Below are 21,048 nucleotides of genomic sequence, written 5' to 3'. Positions count from 1 at the left end.
AGGTGACATATGTCACATCTGTAGCTTGGACCCATCACCAGTTCTGGCTCCGCTATCTAAAACAAAGTACTGGAAATTTTGTGTTCCAGTAGTTTCTATGTCTTGGTCTAGTTCTTGCCTTCCATTTCCAGTTTTTAGTTCTTGCCTTCTGTTTCTAGGTCTTGGGTCTAGTTCTTGTCTTCCATCTCCCATCAATGAATAGGGTCATTTGCCTACTTCATGGGACCCCACAAGGAAAAACACAAGATTGTGAAGCACTGAGACACTGTAGGTTGTGAGAGAGTGGCTGGGGAGAGGATATCAGATTCCTATCTTGTGTTTGATAGTATGATGTGGACTGCTGCAGCTACAAATCCATACAAACTAAATATGAAATTATCCGCCTGGCTGCATACTGCCAGTGGCCAGACCAGCATCTCTTCTAGTAACACTTCCCTTCCCAGCACTGTTGCCCAGTGCTTGCCAGGACATGTAGTAAGATAACTTTTTTTTGAGTCTGGATGGTCTGGTAGCAGAGTGAAGTTATGGTAATAACAGTGGGTGAGGTTTGGAGATTAAAAAAAAAAAAGGGAATGACCAATCCAGGTAGACAAGACTTGATTTTATTAATAAAATTTGTGTTTTCCTCTTTGAGGTGACAGTTACAAACTTTGGTTCAAAAATAAAAGAAAATATGAACAGCAAGAAGTTGACTTTTGAAATCTCACTTTTACATGTATAAACGTGCATAAGAAAATACCAGTTGGAAATGAGCCAGCAGAAACTAGTACTATTTAATTTAACAATTTATAAGAAATAGAAACAAACATTTCTTTTCAAGTCTTACATATATTATGAAAAATAATTACAAAAGGATTTGTGTTGTAAGGCTAAAATGTAATTTCTACTTCCAACTACCTGAATAAAATGTTCAGAGGGAAGGCCAAACCAACTTTTTTTTGCTGAGATTTGAATAGCAAATTGGAAGAGTTTGGGTCTAAGACAGCTCTGGAAGAAGCAGTCCCCTCGTATGTTGCTTAGCAACTATGTAGAATCACATGACCTAGACATATTGCATCCCTGGCCTTAGGTGAAATAACAGGAAAAAATAATTCATATTAATGGGATGGGCAAATATTGTATAGGACCATTCTGTAGAACTTTTAGTATCCAGTTCAGGAAGCAAACATCCATCATTGCTTACATAAAAATCTAAGTAAACACCGCAAAAATCCATAAATAACTGTTTAGAATCCAGTTTTAATATTTATGCAGACCAAATAAGCACAATGGAAACAAATTCAGATGAGATGTAAAAAAAAAAAAAAAAAAAAAAGGAAAGCTATATGACTAATTTATTTCACACAAATTTTTAACAGACCTCTTACACAGAAGTTGTTTTTTTTCTTTTCTTACATATTTTCCCCACCCAAAAATATAAACTTGTTTATTTTAGGTATGTACATGTATCTTATGACATTCTGGAATTAGAAAAGAAAAGAAAAAGTCTGAGGTATAGCACCATGGAACACAGCACCTTTGAAGGTGCTTTCAGTATTGAAATTCATCATCACAGAGTGATATCATCAGAAAAGAGTTGTCTGAGTGTGCTGCTCAAGATCTTCCAGTTTTGCCACCTTAAGTTTTGTTGGCGACTTCAAATAACAAAGCTCTTCAACAACAATATATACAAAGGGATTTTATTATTAATCAGAAATGGAATTGGCTTCACTGGCAATTACAGCTTTATTTTTTCAGAATACATACACAGTATTGACAATGTAGTTTTGTAATTATAAAATAAGAGCCAGATGCAATTCAGAGACACATGCAAGTTTTGGAAATGGACAGAGAAATAACAGTATAGTACTGTACATAGAATAATTACAGTTTATTAAACATTTTCTTAACACCTCTTTGTTGTAATGGAAGGAGCACCATGTCGTTTTTTTTTTTTTTTTTTAACAGCACCAAAGGAATCCAAAGGGGGGTGTTCCTAAAGTGAGCCCTCTGTTGTCTGTCTGTGCCACAGCATCTTTGCAAAATAAGTTTAAGTCATGTGATTCTGGCCCTACAAGGGCAACAATTACTTTCTAGATAAGACATACGTACACAGCAAGACATATTTTCTATGCCATCCTTAATTCAAAACTTGCATGTGGCATGAAGTGGGTTGGTAGCACCAAAGTGCAACATTTTTGTTGATCTGATTTTATCTTAAGCTTAACCAAGGAAGCAGACAGGACCGACCTCAAATCCAAACTTCTGGTTCTGATCACCAAAGTCATTGATCATCACATCAACTATAGGCACTTGGTCTATTTTGGGTGTGTTGATTTCGAGCACCGTCTTTGCATAGCCCTTTCTTGACTGTTAAAAAAGAAGCAAAAAAAACAAAAAAGCAAACATGGTTATATCTCAGAGAAGTAAGCAGGTGCTGTAGATCTTCACAGGTTGTCTCTGAAGTGTAGAATTTATAAATTATTGCCCCCTCATGCACCAGATATTAAAAACTCTAAAATTTATATTTTCTTAGGATTTTATTTTAAAAATGGGACATGGAATGTTTTTGATTTTAGAAAGAGATCGGCCCATAGCTTTTTGACTTACTAAAATAGACCTACAAATGAAAAATTATCTAAGACATTAAATGTCTCTTAGAGAATTCTGAGTTCACATCTACACCATTTAATAAATAATATCAATATTCTCACAGCAGTGCACATGTCTTCCTTGTGAAGAAATCCCTAATTACTTCTGAAAGAGAGAAGAAAGATCCATGTCTAAGAAGAAAGACTGTAACTGTCTCACAAAATATTACAGCAGCTGTTTGGACATGAAAGAAAGCATAAGTCTGACAGGACTGCCAACTGATGCACTTAGAACCCAGGTTTGAAGGCACACCCTTACTTCCTAACAAAGGCTCTCTACCTCCTCTAAATATCATCCAGCCAAGTCATCATGTTACTTGTCGGGACTGCACTTTGTTCAGCTGGCTCTTACATGTTGCTGAGACCCCTTTCAGCTATGCCAGGTTCTTGGAGTTTAGATGAGCATCCAAGTTGGTCGATCCGGGCATTCTCAGTTTAGTGACAGTTACACCCTAAATCAATTCCATCTCTCTCTGGAGCTCTACATTCACCCACTGTGCATAACAAAAGCAAAATAAATACATGGGACATACAGAAAGGCTGACATGAAGCAGTTACGTATTAGGATCTCATTCCTGAGGGGAGGAGGCTCTGCATCTACCTAAGCTGCATCTGTCTCAAAGCCAGGTATGTATCCTGGCACTTTCAGCTCTCTGATTCTCTATCACTGACTTCTCAGGAACTGCATTCAAAATGCTCCCATACCCAAAATAATTAATGAGGCTTCAACTGTCACTTGCTCCTTTGATGTCTTTGTTTCAAAGTGTTCAGTACAAACCATTCTGATTCTGAAAACAGGTAACAGTTGCCATGCCTACAAAGACCCTGCTGGAGAGGTGGTCAGAGAGCTGATGGATGTTTGGACAGCTCCAGGGATTTTAGCAGAGCTGAGAGAGGATTCTGAAAGGTACAATCCACAAAGTTCACCTGGCTTTGACTACCAAAAAATGAGAAAATGAAATACAAAGTCACATATGAAACTATGCAATTAATTCACTGTTTGTGTATGTACATGTATGAACTAAGCTATATGTTTTTACTGTATTCACTAAATATTCTGTCTGCATATGCCTTTACTTTGAGTATCAATATATTCTGCTGATGGGCTGCCTCCCTTGATTACGCTTTGCTGCTTCTGTTCCTCTCTTATACTGTGCTCATACTAGCAGATAGTCTAGTTTCAGCATGTTGGTGCCAACAGCCTGTATCCATGCCAGGTTTGTTCCATTTCTGTTGCTTGCTTTATGGTTTGGGTTTTGGGGTTTTTTTTTGCACATATATGAAAATTAAATAAGGGACTAGTGTACTGTAGTTAAAAATCTACTAAAAGGCAGTCTATTAAAAATAAAGTGTTTAGAAAGCTTTCTCAGAAGAAAGCTGTGAAAAAATGAATTTGTTTGATTTCTACTTTAACTGACAGGTTGGTTTTGTGAAAACTCTTCTGAACCTCTACTTACTGCACAGCCATCATGAAGAGCTTTGATGTAAGGATTGTTGTCATAAGACATTTCTTCATCATTCGATCCTAAGAACCTTAGTGCTTTGTCATAGCTGTCAGATGATGCATCATGCCAAGCCACGGACTGATGACAGTTGTAAGTGAAATTTTGTCTGGCAGAGGCACTCAGTAGTTTAAGGAACGTCATTTGGACCATATTAATGGAATTGCCTTCAACATCCAAATAGGAAAGCTGCAAAATATAAGGAGTTACATGAATATTTATCTATTTCCTTTGTTAAAATGCAAAACAAAATTATTGTTGACAAAAGAAGCACATAACTGTCCTTAATTGAAAAAAAAATAAACTAACACATAACATTTTATGGAGTTTTAAAGTTCAATAAAGCTATGACTCAGTAAATAGATTTTCATGTTGTAGCAATCTATTTAGGATGAAGAACTACATATTTTAGCTTCATTCTAATGGGAAAGACAGATAATTACTCCTACCATATAGTGTAATCCAGCAGAATCTCTTTGGGAATCTGTTTTTAGTTAATGATAAAGTTATGTCAGCCTGCAGTCTCACCTTTGCGTACTCAGTATATTTCCAGTTACCTAGAATGGGGCGGGGGATATGTGCTCCAGCTGCTTTACTACAGTTCAGCGGTGATGTGTGGTCTGCCAGAAACCAGATCCTCACCATCAGTTGTGCAGGTGACCATTGGGATCATTGTGGGGCAATACAGAGCAGGCTCCTGCTGTCCAGTGGCAAGAAGCGATATAGCTGCTCTAATATTTAGGGCAAAAAGGCTGGGTCTGAAAAGTCTTTTTGTTATATAAATATTTATAAAATTCCTTGGGATCTGTTGACACGTACTTTATTTGCAAATAACTGTTAAGTTGCAGTGACAACTTACAAGTTTGCCTCGCTTAAATTCACTAAACCAAGATCCTGGATTCTCCTTTGGCCACGACGAAATTCTAACCTGTGTGGTAAAACAGCAGAGATATAAGTATTTAAAACATATGTTAATAGACATGAAGGTTTTACATTACCTGGGACAAATTTCACATCAGATAGTAAAGAACGGTTCTTCTTTCTGAGATCTCACCCTCTTTAAAGCTCTAAAACAGGATGTTTTTCTGGTATGGAATGCCTTCAAATTAGTGACTTTCAATGGAATCCAGGGTTATAGCTTATAAAGAGAGCTAGTCCTATTTAAGGGAGACTGTTGTCATCTGTTAAGATTCAGGTAATCTGCTGGTATAAAGTGTTCCTGTGAAGAGTGTCTAAATTACTTTCCACTGGCATTGATGCTGATAGATCTCTCTCATTTAGGCAAGCTTTTAGAAAGCCTTCCTCTACACCTTATGTCCCATCAGAGGTAATTTATAACAGCGAGTGAGGACACTGTTAATACATAGTGTTTTACATCTACTTTGCATAGGTATAAATGAATAGATAGAAATGAACCCAGTGAGAAACACAGTAAGAATTTAGCTTTTAGGTGTAAAATACTAGATTATGCACTTTAACTGACTGCACAGCTATGTTGCAGTTGGAAATGCAATGAAAGGTTAGCAAGCAGGTGCATAGATTCCCTACCTAAGCAAAAGAGTGAAAATGCTGTTGGTTAACTCTATGTACCATTTTACCACTTCATTCAGATTTATGCAAATTTCAATGTAATCAGACAGATCTATGAAAATGTGACAGTGTAATTATCCTGTTTAGTTCAACATTGCAACAGCATAGTAGGATCTGTCAACAGCCAACTGAAAACACAGATTGGTACTTACTCCTTCAGATTTCTTATCTGGGTAGATGCAAGTTTCCCCACCTGCTGTGAAATTGCAGTATACTTTGAAGGAGTCTCCAGAACAGCCCTGGTTAGGATCAATCCAATATTCCCCTGAAACAAATGAGAAAATATTTGCCTTAATAGTAGAAACAGTATTTGTAAGATCCAGGGTTTACTGCTGCCTAATGGTCTTCCAAAGTTTGTAGCAAAGTTATTTTAGCTGAGTAATGAGAAAGCAACCCTTTCTTTTCTGCCTTGTGATTTGTTGCTGCCGTTATTGTTTATGAAAGATAAGACCAGGATCAAAGTCTATTTTTATCTGCGTCCTTTTGTTTCTGTCTAATTTTACTTCAAACCATGACTCCATTGCAGGATACTGCTGAGGTTTTGGAGGAACTGCGGAGACCTCAGTCCTAGAGGAAGGGCATTATGTGTGAAACACACATTGCAGGTCTCAACAATTTGGCCACTTCAGTATTTCACCTAGAAGGATAGTTTGCACTTGTGGTGACAGCCCTCTCAAAAACAAAGCAGAGGCCGCCTTAGGCAGAAATAAGCTACGGCTTAGGTCAGAGAGCAAAATCTAGAGTCATCTGCATACCTATCTACATAAAAAGATGGTCACACAGGGCTTGGTGAGGTTGTAGCTGACACAAGTACCTAAAGCTTCCATTGAGAGAGATATACCTCAAACAAAGATGTATTTTACTACTGGGTTATGAAGCTGCAACACTAGTGAAACTTCAGGCTGCTTTAGTTGATAAAAACACCTTAATACCTTGGTTAGGCGACATAGCGGGAAAGACAGTTAAAACTTGCATGAGGCTTCCCATCGTTTCAGCAGTCCTACCAGACTGGCATGATTGAGAATTTAGGCCCTACAATGCTAGGGTGAATGAAGGCTGGGGATGAAAGAGCGCCGCAGTTGATCCAAGGTCCATTAAAAACTAGCACTTTGTAAAATCTCTCATTCTAATTATAATGATGATTTCTGTGATGTGGATCCTTATCTCCAGCTAGTTTCACAGCAAGACAGCAAATGACTTTCTGACACTACTGTTCTAATCTGATTTCAAGCAAATAGTGGAGGTTTCAAAGAGGTTTTCAAATCCTTTCACCAGTTGTCTTCTGAATACAGGGCATAGGCAAAGCATTTATGGTATTTTAAAATTCTGTAGATTCAGGCTGTATTTATTGAAAACAGTCTTTCCTACCTGTAAGTCTTGTCCCTGGAGAATTCTGTATTTTAAGGAATGCATTTACTTTTGTTTTAACCAAAATAAGATTAGTTTGATATGAAGAAAGCTCCAAATAATAAGCAAATACTGGTAAATGAAGAAAGTGAATGTGTTCTATAAAAACATCATTATGGAGGTACTGAATTGTAAAATATGTACTTTTCATATAGCACATACACTCCTTAACTACTCCTCAAGGCAATCATCTGTTTTTAAACATCTAGAGCCAAGGCAATAAAATATTATTAAACTGTCAAAATCTATTTTTCTTCTCATTTAAAACCAGAAAAATACTGGTTTGAACTGGGAAAAATATTCATTGCGATCGAAAAAAATATGAAAGGATGAAAACTCTGTGAAGGTTGATTTTCATTTAAACCTTTCCAGAGGGGTAAACTCAGTTACAAAAAAAGAAGAAAACAACAAAGAATAATTAAATCAAGATAGTTCTTCAGAACACAGTGTCTTGTTCATACTACTCTGCATTTTATTAAGCTAGTACTTATTAGCATTAAACAGTATCAGAGAATCTTGCATGTCTATTTGCTAAGGGTAAAAAGAATAGTAATTTTTTTGACAGTCATAATCAATAAATCTCATATAATACCAATGCTATTTTTTATTATTATACTAAGATAAAGTATACAGCTACTAAAATAATCCTAATTTCTTTTAAAAGAAGCTATTAGCTATCCCAGCATGCTGAAATTTGTGATTTTACTTTTCATTGATCTAAGTAGCATCAATCCTTCATCCCTCTCCTGTTTGGATAGTTCTAGAAATGCAAGGCCCACCTTTCAAAGCAATAACTGGTCTTTATTTAGCGCTTTAAAAAGTTTTAAATCTAAAACCAGATCAGGTTATGTATTTAAAGAATTTTGGCTTTTACCAAGACAACATCTCTTACATTTTATAAACTTTGATATGTGCAAAAATAGATTTAATGAGACTGTATTTATTGAGCAACTATATTAACCTTCTACCAATAATTAATTATTCTGCCAAAGTATCTTAGCAGATCATAACTTTGGTGTTGTTTGCCTTTGTCATGCAATATTAACATACCATCTGGGAAGTCTGGGTGGCAGAGTTGCAAGTCTTTGCAAGTTCGGGCTGGGTTATTCTGAGTGCCCATTGGATACTTCATATGCTCAATGTCTTGCTTCAGTGAATTCAGTGAACCAAAGATCTCTTCCATGCCATCAGAATAATCCAGAATATTATCCCCAGCATCAGATAACATGTAATCAGGAGATCTTCTTGTCTTTTTGGGTGACTGGATTGGCAGTGGCTGGATTACCTCACCCGGAGGACCCTGAGTGGAAAACAACATATCTGGTTAACTTTTCTGTTTGTTTTTCAGCTGCATAAATGCACAGAGGAAGACCACAGAATGTGGCTTGGGGATGCTTTGAATAGCCTTTCCTCAAATTCTTTATTTCCTTATCTCACTTATTTCTTTCAGATTTATGTCTATGTGCTTTGATTTACTTGCAGAAAAAGATGATTGTAGAAGGCCAAACCATTGTTGTGCTCTGAACTCTTCCCACTACATCATTGTTGTTTGGGGAAGAGCGTGCTGCCCTCACATAAGTTAAGTGTGCAGAACTGACTTGTGATTGTCTCTTTATCCCTAGCAATTCCCTCAAGCACAGGCTTAGCCTATGGCAAATGAAAGCTGTGGATGTTTCCTATGATAAAACTTTAAAATTCCAGTTGGGGTCTATAAAGTGGTATTTCATTTCAAGAAATTGAAACACTTCATTCAGATTTGGACTGTTTTCATTTTAGATGTTATGATATGAAAAAGAAATGGTAGAAACAGAAGAGTATTAACAGGGAAACCAAAATAATTCCATTTCCTGTGCTTCAATGTAACACATTAAATAATTATTGTGAGGGGTTTTTTTTTGTTTGTTTGTTTGTGGGGTATGTTGGGGGTTTTTTTAAGTTTCTAATGGCTTTTTCAGTGCAGACAATGTATTTCTGTGTCTGGTGGATCTGTTTCTTCTGCAAAATGAATTTTCAATCATCAATATTTTCCTTATCTGCAAGTTCACAAATGGTGTTTTCTACCCTTGTCAAAACAGGATCATCGTGTCAGTGTAATGTGCATGCATGTCAAATACAAGTTCTTACTTACTGGAGGACCGGGTGGACCAGGTAACCCACTGTCACCCTTTTGACCAGCAGGACCCTATAAAGTAAAGAAAGAAATGCAGTGTTGACCATGTACACAATATTAAAAAATAACACACAGCAGTTAAGTAAAAGAACAAAAAAAATGGAGAGTTACTCACGCTGGATCCTTTGGAACCTTTTGGACCTTGGGGACCCTATGGGCAAGAACATATAACTATAGTTGGAGTATATTCCACACAACTCGGGAGTGTTTTGAACAGGAGGACTGGATGGAGTTACTTACAGGTAAACCAGGAGGACCAGGGGGTCCGAGTGGACCTGCAGGACCGGAAATTCCCTAAGAAAGAATAAGAGAATAAGTACAGAACTAAAGTATTCTACATACTGGACTGGATTAAAAAAATGCGTATCTATGAAAAAGGTAGTCCTGTGAAGCATCCAACCCTGGTGAGTTTTGATTTAGGCCATTTGCTAGGGTCCAAACTAGTTTGTAAGTTTAAAATGTTATCTGACAGTTTGAGTTGCTTGTATTTGCTCTTACGCTGCAGTACTTGTAGTCACAACTGTGTTCCCCTTCAGATTGGCTTGGAAATCTTACGTTGTACATAGTGCCTTAAAACATGGCTTAATAACTAGGCGAAAGAAAGCTACTTTGGGTGGTGCGCTTAAACATCATGTGATTAGCGCTGCTAGTTTTATCTCGTCCCTAACTTAGGTGAATGTGTTTCCTTCATCTTCTGAAACACTCTGTGATCTTGTTTTAAGCTGTTTAACTTCACTGTGTTTGTACAATGCCTAGGAAAGTTTTAACCTCTAGCAGGAGGCTCTGGGTGTTAAATGGTTATAGCGACTTTATGTCTCTTGAAAAAAAGACTGGAATATGTACTCTTTGCTTGCACAGAGTTTGAATGAAAACACAAGTATGTTCTACTCACTGCATCACCCTTGGCTCCAGGAGATCCCTGTGGGCCAGGAAGACCTCTATCACCCTTTTCACCCTGTTCTCCTGGAGGTCCAATCAGGCCAATCAAACCAGGATGTCCCTAAACAAGATAGAAGAAAATATAGTTAGAACTCAATGTGTATAAAGTAAATGTGCTTTGCAAACACACAAGTTAGAGCTTTCAAATAACATCACTGTTGCTAGTCAACAATTAACTTGAAAACAAATTATTCTGAAAGCATATTCATTGTTGTTAGTTGCCCTTTAGACTTGGAGATTATTTGCGAGCTGTGACCGCTTATTCAGTGAAACAGATCTAAGTGCAACATGGTCCTTACTGAAACTGATATAGAAGTAATGATACCTGTGGGTACAAATTTCATACCAACTTTCAAATTTAGATGCTATAAGCATATCAGAGGTTGCACATTTTTTCCCTCATGTAATATAGCTGTATAAACAGCTGATCCAAGCACATAAACAAAAACTGAAATTCACAAGATATAATCATATTCATGTCCCTTTCTCTATACAGATTTTCTCTGTTACACAAGAAGTCAATAAATTGTTGGGACTCATTTAGAAAATGCTACCCAGATGTCTCAATCTATTGTTTCGAAAGAAAGTATTATAGCTGTTAAATATTTACACTTTGTTGTTTTAAAATAAAAACCTTGAATAGTTTTTATGTCTACTTACTCTGGTTTTGTAAAACCAACAGTTCTCTTTACATCAATGTCTTTGGGATTTTCATTGCAAGGAAGAATCACATAGATTACTACACAGGCACTGTGGGTTTTTTCTGTGTATCTCAAGGATATCAAATGTAGCTTAAAACTTCATGATTACTATTAAGGCTATGGGAAACTGATTGATAGATACGGTAAGTTGTCTTGCTTGCTGATACAAAAACCCTAGTGTTTCTTTCTGCTAATTTTATATAGACTTTTAGACTGGATCAAAATTACAAAGGCGCAAATAATGAATAAAGTATACCTTCTCTCCTTTGGAACCTGGATCTCCTTTCAGGCCAGGCAAGCCAGGTGGACCCTAAATAAATTAACGGAAGTAATGTTAAAATAAGTTTTAACGTATTGCACAGATCATGTTTCCTTGGAATGTTATTAAAGGTAGTGTAAGTCAAAGTAGAGTGTCATTCAGTGGTTGATGATTGTGATTGATGACATATGATTTAGGGCCCAAGAGAAAATCGAAAAGTATGTTTAAAAAACCATAATGATGCTACTGTAGCATTTACATTACTTTAAATTAGAAAATCATAAAGGGTTGTATGATTAGGAAGCTATGAAGCAGAGGGTCATCTAAACTCTTAAAGAACACTGAAAGCATCCAGTGAAGCAAGTGATATTTAAAAAAATATTCAAATATTTTTTTTGTTGGTTAACCTACTTTTGCTTGTGGTTACATTACATGCTTTCAATTATTACTTCTACATTAATTGCTGTACGTTATTTTAGTTGCTTATTTTAGCCCTTTCTTTCATAAGACAGTGAAAAGTATCCTCTTAGCTCAGTAGGATTTTTGCAGAATATAAATTAGGTTGCTTATAATAACTGCTCCTCAATATTGTTTTGTTGGAGAACTACATCATGTTTTGTTTCAGCACTCAGGATGTTGTCTTGGAATTATGGTTTCCTTGAGTTGCCACCTGAAAGTCCTGTATGACCACGAACAATGCATTTAAATCTATATTTTCTAAATATTCACGTCTTTTCTACTCCACATCGCAAGCTTAATTAACGTGATCTAGGCATGCTAGTTCCGCTGACATGTACAAGCTTATGGTCCTTCATCACTTTTGTAAATGTGATTAGTTACACAAATTACTTCGGTTTTGCAATACTAGTCTGGGCAATCCTAAATGTTTTTAGGAACTGCCTTAGTCTCTTTGGGCCTCCACTCCTCATTTGTTGGATAGGGATAATATCACTACCTTACAGAGGTGTTAAACTGATACCTTTTTAGGTACTTACATGGTTCACGTCATATAAGCAGCTTACAATTTTTTATTTGTATTCACAAGCCAGCCTTTCTGCAGCACAGTAAGGACATATGTTACTTTATGAAACTGAGTAAGAAATGCTCTTTATTCTATGTTTTATCTACATTTGTCCCTAAATATTACTCCGTGCAGCTAGATTTCTGTTAACAGAAATATGCTGGGGCAGGAGACAGAGCTGTGAACAACCAACACAGGGTCAACAGAACCATTCTGTAAGGCCTTCCATAGTTTTGGGGTGGGTGTGGGGAGGGCACAACCCAAACCACTCATTTTTTCCAGGTGTTTCCAATGTAAGCTGCTACTTAGAGAATCTATTGGAAAACTCCATTGCAGTCTTGCTACCTGGGGAAGTACTGCAAAGCATAAACACATTCACATGGATAGGTCTTACTTTCTGCACATCCCTTGCAAAAAACACTGAATAATCTTGTTATAACTTGACACAAGCTTCTCTTCCCTGACAGTGCTTTTTTTATTTTTACTGGGGTCATAAGAGCAATCCATTAAAGACACCACTTTATCAATAGTCAAAAGTATAGCTGGATAGATGGCACAGAAAAAGATTATATATGAAGGTTGTTAAAATCTCCTTGGTTTGTTTTCTCTCCAGCTTTTTTTAATTATTATTTTGATCCTTATTTATAATTTTAGAAGAAAGTTCATAAGAATGGTAGTGCTGATTTTGTCTAATTTGTACAGAATGAGGTGGAAAAATTCAGGCCATACAGTACATATACAAGCACAGAAAAGGCATTCATTTCTCAGAGGCTATTAATCACACACTGAACATGTATGCATTAGGTGTAGAGCTGCTAGTCTAAGTCAGTATCTCATCACTACTAGTCTGCTGGCAGTAGACATCTGTGAAGTTATGATATGGATAGCAGTAATAAGTGACCTTTTCAACTTGGCACAGATTCAAAAGTGCCATAACACTTCATGTTCAAATTATTATTCAGTGCGTATCCTTACCATCTCTACTTCAGGATATCATTAGATGCAAAAGCCTAGGCAAATACATAATTCATGAATGAAAAGTGAATTTTTTAAGCTTTTGGAATACAGAATCCAACATTTTCACTTGCAGTGTATTGGGCTCTACTACAAATCTGCTTTCATATTCTTCTGATAGCAATCTATTGCGAAGGGAGAGAAGGGAAGGAGGGAGGCCTAACCTCAGCAACTTTTACATATAAACTTTATTTTCTTAAAATCCAAAATAAAGTTTAAGTTGCAGCAAGGCATCTAAATAAAGAGTTCTTGCTGAGCTGACAGGAAGCCTGTGCATTTGGGAATATACAGTTCGTTCATTCACTGAACTTCGGATTTGTATTGAATATTTAACGTCTCAGATGCTGGAAAAGAGATCTTTTGATGATGTATTTGGAGGCTTCTGGTGACTGACACATGGGAAAGGGATGCTTATTGTTGCTGAATAATAATTGTTCATTGGTTTTTAGATTTTTGGCACAGAATTGTAACTGAGGAGATGAGTTTTCAGTTCCCTGATCTGTCCTCCATGCATTTTATTTGTAAATTGGGCACATAATTTAAAAACTATGGTGGTGGTCCCACTCTTTGGAGAGAAGAGGTTTTTATTATGGACTTAGCTCAGGGGAGTCCTCTACCCTGCAGCTGAGTCTTTGTTTCCAACCTCTGACTTACAGGCAATGTTATCCCTGAGACTTAGACAAAATTAGAATTTTAAAATGAAAGGCGACCAAGAGCTCTAGTGTAAGGTTTCCTCAGCACATTATTGTTTTCTAAGAGACAGAGAAAAATGAAACAATATGTAGGTGCCACTGTAATACCATCTATAATTATATACACACAAGTGATTGATAGATACACCTATGCACCAGATCACTGTTGACTGGAAAAAAAAAAAAAAACAAACCTTTCTAGTGTGTGGGGCATAAAAATATACGTTCTGAAATTCTTTGATTATAGGTTAAAGAAGTTGCACATTTGGAACATTTTTGGAAATGTAAATAGTTACCCAAATACTCTCACCCATGAAAGTGTTTCAGTCAATGAAAGAAAAGGCAATTACTCATGTTCACATATGCACACGAACGTGAAAGACCGGTTTAGGGTAAAAGTCTTAATTTATGCAGCATTTCAGTTTAAATTCCCCATTTTTTCCACTTTCATTTTTATATACTGGAAAAGTCTGATACGGAAATTTTATAGCTGATGTTCAGACCCTGAGTTCTCACTGGGGAGGCATAAATGCTGTTTGGAAAGATTTTGAGTTAATGTATATAGTTTAAGTGCAAAAACTTTCAGTATTAAGGCTACCCAAGCACTCGTATTCTTTGTATCCTCTAAATCTATATAGGAAAAGGAACAGAGGATTTCCTTCACACTTCCTACTCACAGCTTTCCTTTTTCCCTGTAAAAACCACATCATTTCTTAAGTAGAGGAAAGCCCCTTATTGCCCTATTCTCCTAAAGTAATCTGATTGTATATGTTGGCATAGTTAAATCTTCTGGCCAAAATAACAGTGGATTTTACATAGGATGTGATAACACTGCTTGCAAACTGTAAAATACCTTGAGAGTGTAACACTTGTGGATGTTTTGGGTTTTTTCCCCCACCAAACTATAACAGTCCATGTTTTGTTTCAAAGCTTTTTATTCCGAATGTGTTATTCAACTGTAATCATAGAGGTGAACTCTACTTCAGTGAGTTTGGAAAGCAATGAGTATGAGATCTTTCTGCTAAATTGGATCACCTTTGCTTGATGTGAAGAATTAACCTGCTGGTTTAGATTTTAATTTCTGCACATAATGCTGAATAAGAACACTAATATTGTGCAATTTGTTGCTGCTCACAGTGTTGTTTTTTCAACTTGTTAGAAAAAATGCACTAAGATAGCAAGTGTAAATAGAAGCAATGATATAATTTGATAACATATCATCTTCCCTTGCTTTAATCATATTATTAACACAGAGCAGAACTGTGGAATGCCCTAGACGCCCTAGGAATTAGGACCTTGGTTCATTCAGACCTTTTTAAACACTTTGGTCATGAATTACATTTCCTGGGACTGCCACAATGAACAACAAAAATGAACAGCAGCATCATGTCTATAAAACTAGCATGTTTTCTTCTTTTGTAGAGGTCCCCTTTTGGCCCTACTTGCGATTTAATTTTGTCTTTCTCTAAAGAATAATCTAAAATTTTATCCTATGAATAATGTTTTCCTAAACTAGCAGTCATTAAAATCAAAGTATGTACAAAGTTTACCACTGTTAAGGAAACAGAATGATTTAAGATATTAAGCTTTGCTGATGTGGGAACAGAAGTAGATTTTTTGATTGTAAGCGTCATTCATTTAATTTTTAATTCTGTTCAGGAGATTTCAAGAATTGGGTTTTACACTGCCTTACTCCACTTTTTACCTGGTATAACTCAGCAGCATTCAGCACAGCTGCCTATTAAAATAGAGCAATAATATGAAGGCAGTTGTGCATCAGATTTTACCAGCACAGAAAAATAGCTACTTTGTGCTAAGAACTGACTTGTACATTCATTTTTCTGTAAATGCACAGACACGTTAATGGTATATTTTAAAGGGTGCTTTTTCTGTTTTGGCACTGAAAGGAAGGGTACTCACCAGAGGCCCAGGAGGGCCATCCTGACCTGGTGCTCCAGGTAGACCTTGTTCTCCCTAGAAAAAAAACAAAGTTTGCTTTACCAGAGGATATACAAGAAATGCAACAATTAAAATATTATTATATGCTCCTCTTACTTACCACAGGGCCAGGAATGCCCCGGAGACCCTCTGGGCCAGGTTTTCCTGCAGGTCCCTGTGGGCCAACTGGACCTGTTTTTCCAGGAGCCCCTTCTGCACCAGGTTCACCCTAGAAAGAACATAAGCAACAGGTCAGAAAGAACTGACTAAGCTTGGCACTGTAGGGATATACAAGCTACAAAGCAAGAACAAAGTTTTCTCACTCCATTTTTTAAAAGCTATTCTAAAACAGCGTTCTGCACAGGACAGTTTTCTGAACAAATTTTGATGGCTTCATATAAAGATGTGGTGCCAGCAAAGCATACTCATCTTGCTTTTCCACAGGGGTGAGCTAAGTTGGGCTTGCACTAGTGAGGGTCCACCATGTACTCTGTTACGTATTGCTGCTAGTTCTGGGTCTTAATTTGGATTTTACGGTTTACCTATTATTACTTTGATAAGTTTCACAGTCTGCATGTTAAGCAATTTACTTTTCATTTATATATAGTTTACATTTCCATGCTCTTGAAAAAAATCTTGAATGTATTACCTTTGCACCTTTTTCACCTTGTCTGCCTTCAGCACCAGTTGCTCCAGGAGGTCCCTGTAAAAGATGGAGACCGAGATCATAATCTCAGTTTTCTAAAATATTACCAGTGAAAAAAATCTGACAGTGCAATTTCCACTCAGTAAGTAGTAAATGCTAACAAAAGAACATTAAATGTCTTTCTTGACATTTTATTCACAGGCTAAAAATCCTAATCTGTCGTATCGGCTCTTTTTCCCTTTTATAAAATTTTCTGGGATTTTAGAATATCTGAAAGAATATATATCATCTAACACCTCTGATATGATGAGGTTAAAAACAAAGAAATAGCTTGAAAAAATACAAATAAGATATAGAAGTAAAAGGAAAAGAACAATTCTAATTTACATATACAGTAGCAGTTTTAAACTTGCTTTGCATTGGCTTCTGTCTATTCACTGTAGTTTATCCACTGATTCCAAAAAAAGCCCGTCATTCTACAGTGCACAGAACGGCATCTACTTCTTTATTCTCTAAGTCAAGGATGGGCTTAGTAAGCCTTTTGATTACATTTGGACAGCCAAAAAAAAAAAAAAAATTGATAAATGCCTTAATATTATCCAGTAAACGTGAAAGGGGAAAAAATTACATGACTGCTGGTTGCAAGGAATGAAATAAAGACACTGACTACAAATAGCTCTTGGTATCAGGTTTCCTGCTATTGCTCTAAAAACCCCTCTGCTTGACTAAGAAGATATAACTTCATTCTGCAGGAGGATGTAGAGATGGGATAAGGTTCAGTTAAAGGCCATAAAACAGGAGTTGCAGTTGTCTGGCAGCACTATGCCTACCTATTGCTGATGTCATCCATCTTTCATTTTCTTAAGGTTTCAGTGAAAAATAAAAAGACGTTTTTCTCCTCCAAAACATCAAGGGCTGGTTTTCAGGTCAGGGAATTAATATTCATAGCTTCAGTTATGAACAGAAGCAGTATCTAGAATCTAATGTACTCTTCTGAAAATGGTTCTCTTATATATACTTAGTTTAGGAAAGATACACTCAAGATAATGGACCAACTGTTTTTCTACAAGGTTAATTTTTAGCCTGGGAAATGTCTTTATTGCAAGTAGCTATTTCTTCCAAACCAATAAGCAGCTTAAATCAAAAGGAAAGAAAAGTGACCATGATCAAATACAAGGTGATTTTCTGAATCTATAAAACTTACTCTGTAAGACTCATCTGTTCATTAATGTATCAAACAGTTTGTTATGTAGAAATAATAATAAAAAAAATGTTCTAAGGACCAGCAACAAGAAAAATTAAATTACTTCCATTTATTTACTGCTTTTTACTTCATAACAATAGACAAAAAAATGCAGGGCCCTAAAAGTGAAGCACTAAACCACATTCTTAATTTTACAGACAAGAACTGTTCTTCCAGTCAAGCATCCACCTGCATGCTTTGTGAGCTCAGGGCTTTAGACCAGAGTTTGACCTCATAGCAATCTCTTATACTAGAGCTGAATCTAGCCCGAAATTTTTATAGCCTGATATATTTCGCCATCCACTACTCTTGGCGCATACCTTGAGGAACTCCACCAGTTTTAATTTAATTCCTGGAAATTTACATTCATTTTATAACTATTTACATAGAAGTATATTAAGATCATTCATTTGCTTCTGAAATGAAGCCTTCTCCAGAGTGGAACTGAACACCTGCAGTACTGTATGAACCTTTTGGCCAACAGAGATAGCTCAGGCTTTCCATCAAAGGTATTGCAAAATGAATTAAATTACCCATGATGGACTTTGGTCATTTGTTGTGGGTATCAACAGGTGCTTCTCTTTGGTATTTTTAAGAGCTGTAAGTGGTAAAAGGACTTAGCTTCACCTCTTCAAAATACAGAGAAGCTAAAAAGCCCTGGGAAGCGTGGTCTAAGTGCAGACTCTTTAAAACAGGAAAAATAATTTAAATCACTACTGCTCCAATAATAATCTCCAATGTATATACCCCTTTGTGTATGTTGTAATTGGTTGAGTGGATCACAGTTTGCAGCGATACCAAGAAAAGTGATGAGCAGGTAAATACTCAGGAACATTTTAGAAACAGGACTTTTTTCTTACATGAATTACTTTACATGCTTATTGTCTTTACTGCTTAAAAATTCCTATCACTCCAGTTCCCTTATGGATTATAATCTACCCTAAGAAACTGTAAAGGGCTGAGCGTGGTAGTTTGTATTTGAGAAATATGGTCTCTGCATAATCTAGAAATGCAGCTGTAACATGAATTAGCAGGGCTAAAACCACTGTGATCACTAAATTATAAATACAATGAATCATGATTGCTAAACAAAGGGGGCACATTCATTATCAAATGCTGCCAATGCTGCACCAAGCACAAAGCAGCTGAATGAACTGCTCTTTCTAACAGGCTGTGATTGCTGGCGTGGCACAGATGGTGCTTCTACAGAGAAAGACTGCTAATTATTATTTATCTTACCTTCCTACACTTCAGTTGTTGGAGTGTCTGGTAAATTTTAACTGGCAGAAAAGATCTCAAGAATAATTTTAAATTAATGCCTGGCTGCCCACCCTCACCACCCCAGCTACCATGGTGATTTTTATGATCATTACATTATGATCATACTGCCTGATAAGTTTTATGCAGAACTGAGAAGACAAAAGAACACATACAGAAACAAACTTGTCCTCAATTTTTGTTACATGAGCCTACTGGACATTTTTGTCTGCTTTTCCATTTTTCATAATTTCATTAAAATAATTTAAACTGTTGTTTATAGTTGTCTGTCATCAGACAAAAAACATGATTTCCAGCACAGGAAATCATTACCACATTTCATCAGTCTGTTAGACATTCTGTGCATTTGTCAATCAAGAGAGAAAATCAGCTTAATTTTTAAGTGGGGTGTGCTCCCTGCTGAGGCAGCATGATGCTGTAGTCAAAATGGAAAAAAATCTCCTTCCTAGAAACACTTCCTCTTTTGCTAAGTTATTCAACATTGTATATAAAGGCAACTAACTGAATAAGCTTTTATTTCACAAAATTTAGAGGCTGACTTTGTTGCAGTATTGACATCTGTTCTTTTATTGAAAGCAGACAGTATGCCCTCCAGTTTAGAACAAAAATGTATCTCAGTCTTCCACTTTAAATTCTAACATTTTTGGATTGATATAAGGAGCCTTATGTGTATGTGATCTAGACATCTAATTGACTTTAATAAAGAAAACACAGCTGAAGGGCTTAACACACTGAAAGGCTGAGAGAAACATAAGCTTGTTGATTTTTATTGATTGTATATGTTATTTGTTTTAAGAATAAATGTTGTTTGATGGTGTTTTTTTCCTCATGCTATTTTTAACATTCATCAAATAGAAAACAATGAATTCAAACCAGAGATATTACCCAGTACTCTATGGCAAAACAAACAAACTAACAGTCCCAAAAGTATGTGCAAAGAATTAAGTTTCAGAAAAAAATAGTAACAACATAACTGTACAGTGATTCAGTCTTTGTATCTGCATTTCTAGATAAGCAGGCATTGGATCAGGAGGCCTTTTGAGATGTTTAATTCATTACAGGACATTTTATCATTGAATTCAAAAATAGAGTTTAGTCAATACTAAACTAGTCCCTGAAAGCCTGATCCAATGAATATGTATTTTTAAATCAGTTGGTGTTTTGGGCATCGATCCTCTCTTGCATTGAACTACAGAATCTGGCCTTCCATTTGTTAAAGAGAAAATCCCTTTAGCTGTATGTTTCTCTTGATAGATTTTATGGCTCTGATTTTCTAAACAGCGTGTGCTCAAATCCATGCTAGATTTGCATGCACCATTAGTATGATTACTTGCTCCATGACTACATAGATGTATAAAGCCTTCTAACCATGTATTTATCTGATCTGGTACATGCACAGATCATTTCAGAAGTCAGGATCTGTAAAATATTAATTATGATTTAATGAGAATTAAAAAAATCAAGAATATATGTAATCGCTTTGAGAGACTTTATCGATGACTATGTCACAAGGTTTGACCTTAGATTATGGTTCTGGTCTATCAATATGTATATATTTAATCTAGTCATTCATCTGACTATAGAACGTCATTCTGAAGATACACTGATCTCTACCTTGTACAACTGAAAGTATCTGTGGTATTACGACTTTCTGAAAGGCAGTAATGGAAATATTTTTTGGAAGAGCAATTATTAGGTCTGTAAAGTGATACATTAATTAGGGTACAGATTTGGTGGATGCTCTGATGATCCATTTTTGTTTCATGCATCGATTTAACCTTTTATTTTGATTTAGACTTGAACTAAGTGGTCATTAGCATGCTAGTCAATTTTACCTCTTCAGAGTAGGAATCTGGAACAGGCTTCTTGTTCTGACATGTACTTCCTAAGTGGTATTTCTTAAAAGAAAGTCACCATACTGCTTGTCCATGAAACCCTTGCTCAGTCTACAAGGCTCTGGTATTTATTGTCAAAGCCTTTAGAGCACCACAGTGAAACAGTTTTGGTATTTGCTTACC

General features: G+C 36.3%; 1 protein-coding gene across 3 annotated transcripts in view; it reads right to left on the bottom strand.

The window, feature by feature from the left end:
- Positions 1-593: 593 nt before the first annotated feature.
- COL11A1 (collagen type XI alpha 1 chain) overlaps positions 594-21,048 on the bottom strand; it is a 151,678-nt gene continuing 131,223 nt past the window's right edge. For all 3 annotated transcript variants that reach the window (XM_054833955.1, XM_054833953.1, XM_054833954.1), the window contains 13 exons: positions 16,513-16,566; positions 15,985-16,092; positions 15,846-15,899; positions 11,196-11,249; positions 10,192-10,299; positions 9,540-9,593; positions 9,415-9,450; positions 9,258-9,311; positions 8,180-8,429; positions 5,875-5,987; positions 4,992-5,060; positions 4,088-4,321; positions 594-2,349 (listed from right to left, as the gene is read on the bottom strand). In XM_054833955.1, the coding sequence (XP_054689930.1) occupies positions 2,203-2,349; positions 4,088-4,321; positions 4,992-5,060; positions 5,875-5,987; positions 8,180-8,429; positions 9,258-9,311; positions 9,415-9,450; positions 9,540-9,593; positions 10,192-10,299; positions 11,196-11,249; positions 15,846-15,899; positions 15,985-16,092; positions 16,513-16,566 (1,335 nt within the window). In that variant the 3' untranslated portion in view covers positions 594-2,202. The remainder of the gene's footprint in view (positions 2,350-4,087; positions 4,322-4,991; positions 5,061-5,874; positions 5,988-8,179; positions 8,430-9,257; positions 9,312-9,414; positions 9,451-9,539; positions 9,594-10,191; positions 10,300-11,195; positions 11,250-15,845; positions 15,900-15,984; positions 16,093-16,512; positions 16,567-21,048) is intronic.

This window comes from Grus americana, chromosome 8, assembly GCF_028858705.1.
Source record: "Grus americana isolate bGruAme1 chromosome 8, bGruAme1.mat, whole genome shotgun sequence".
Lineage (NCBI taxonomy): Eukaryota > Metazoa > Chordata > Aves > Gruiformes > Gruidae > Grus > Grus americana.
The sequence above is the reverse complement of the archived record's forward strand: the minus strand, read 5'-3'. Positions and strand labels throughout refer to the sequence as shown.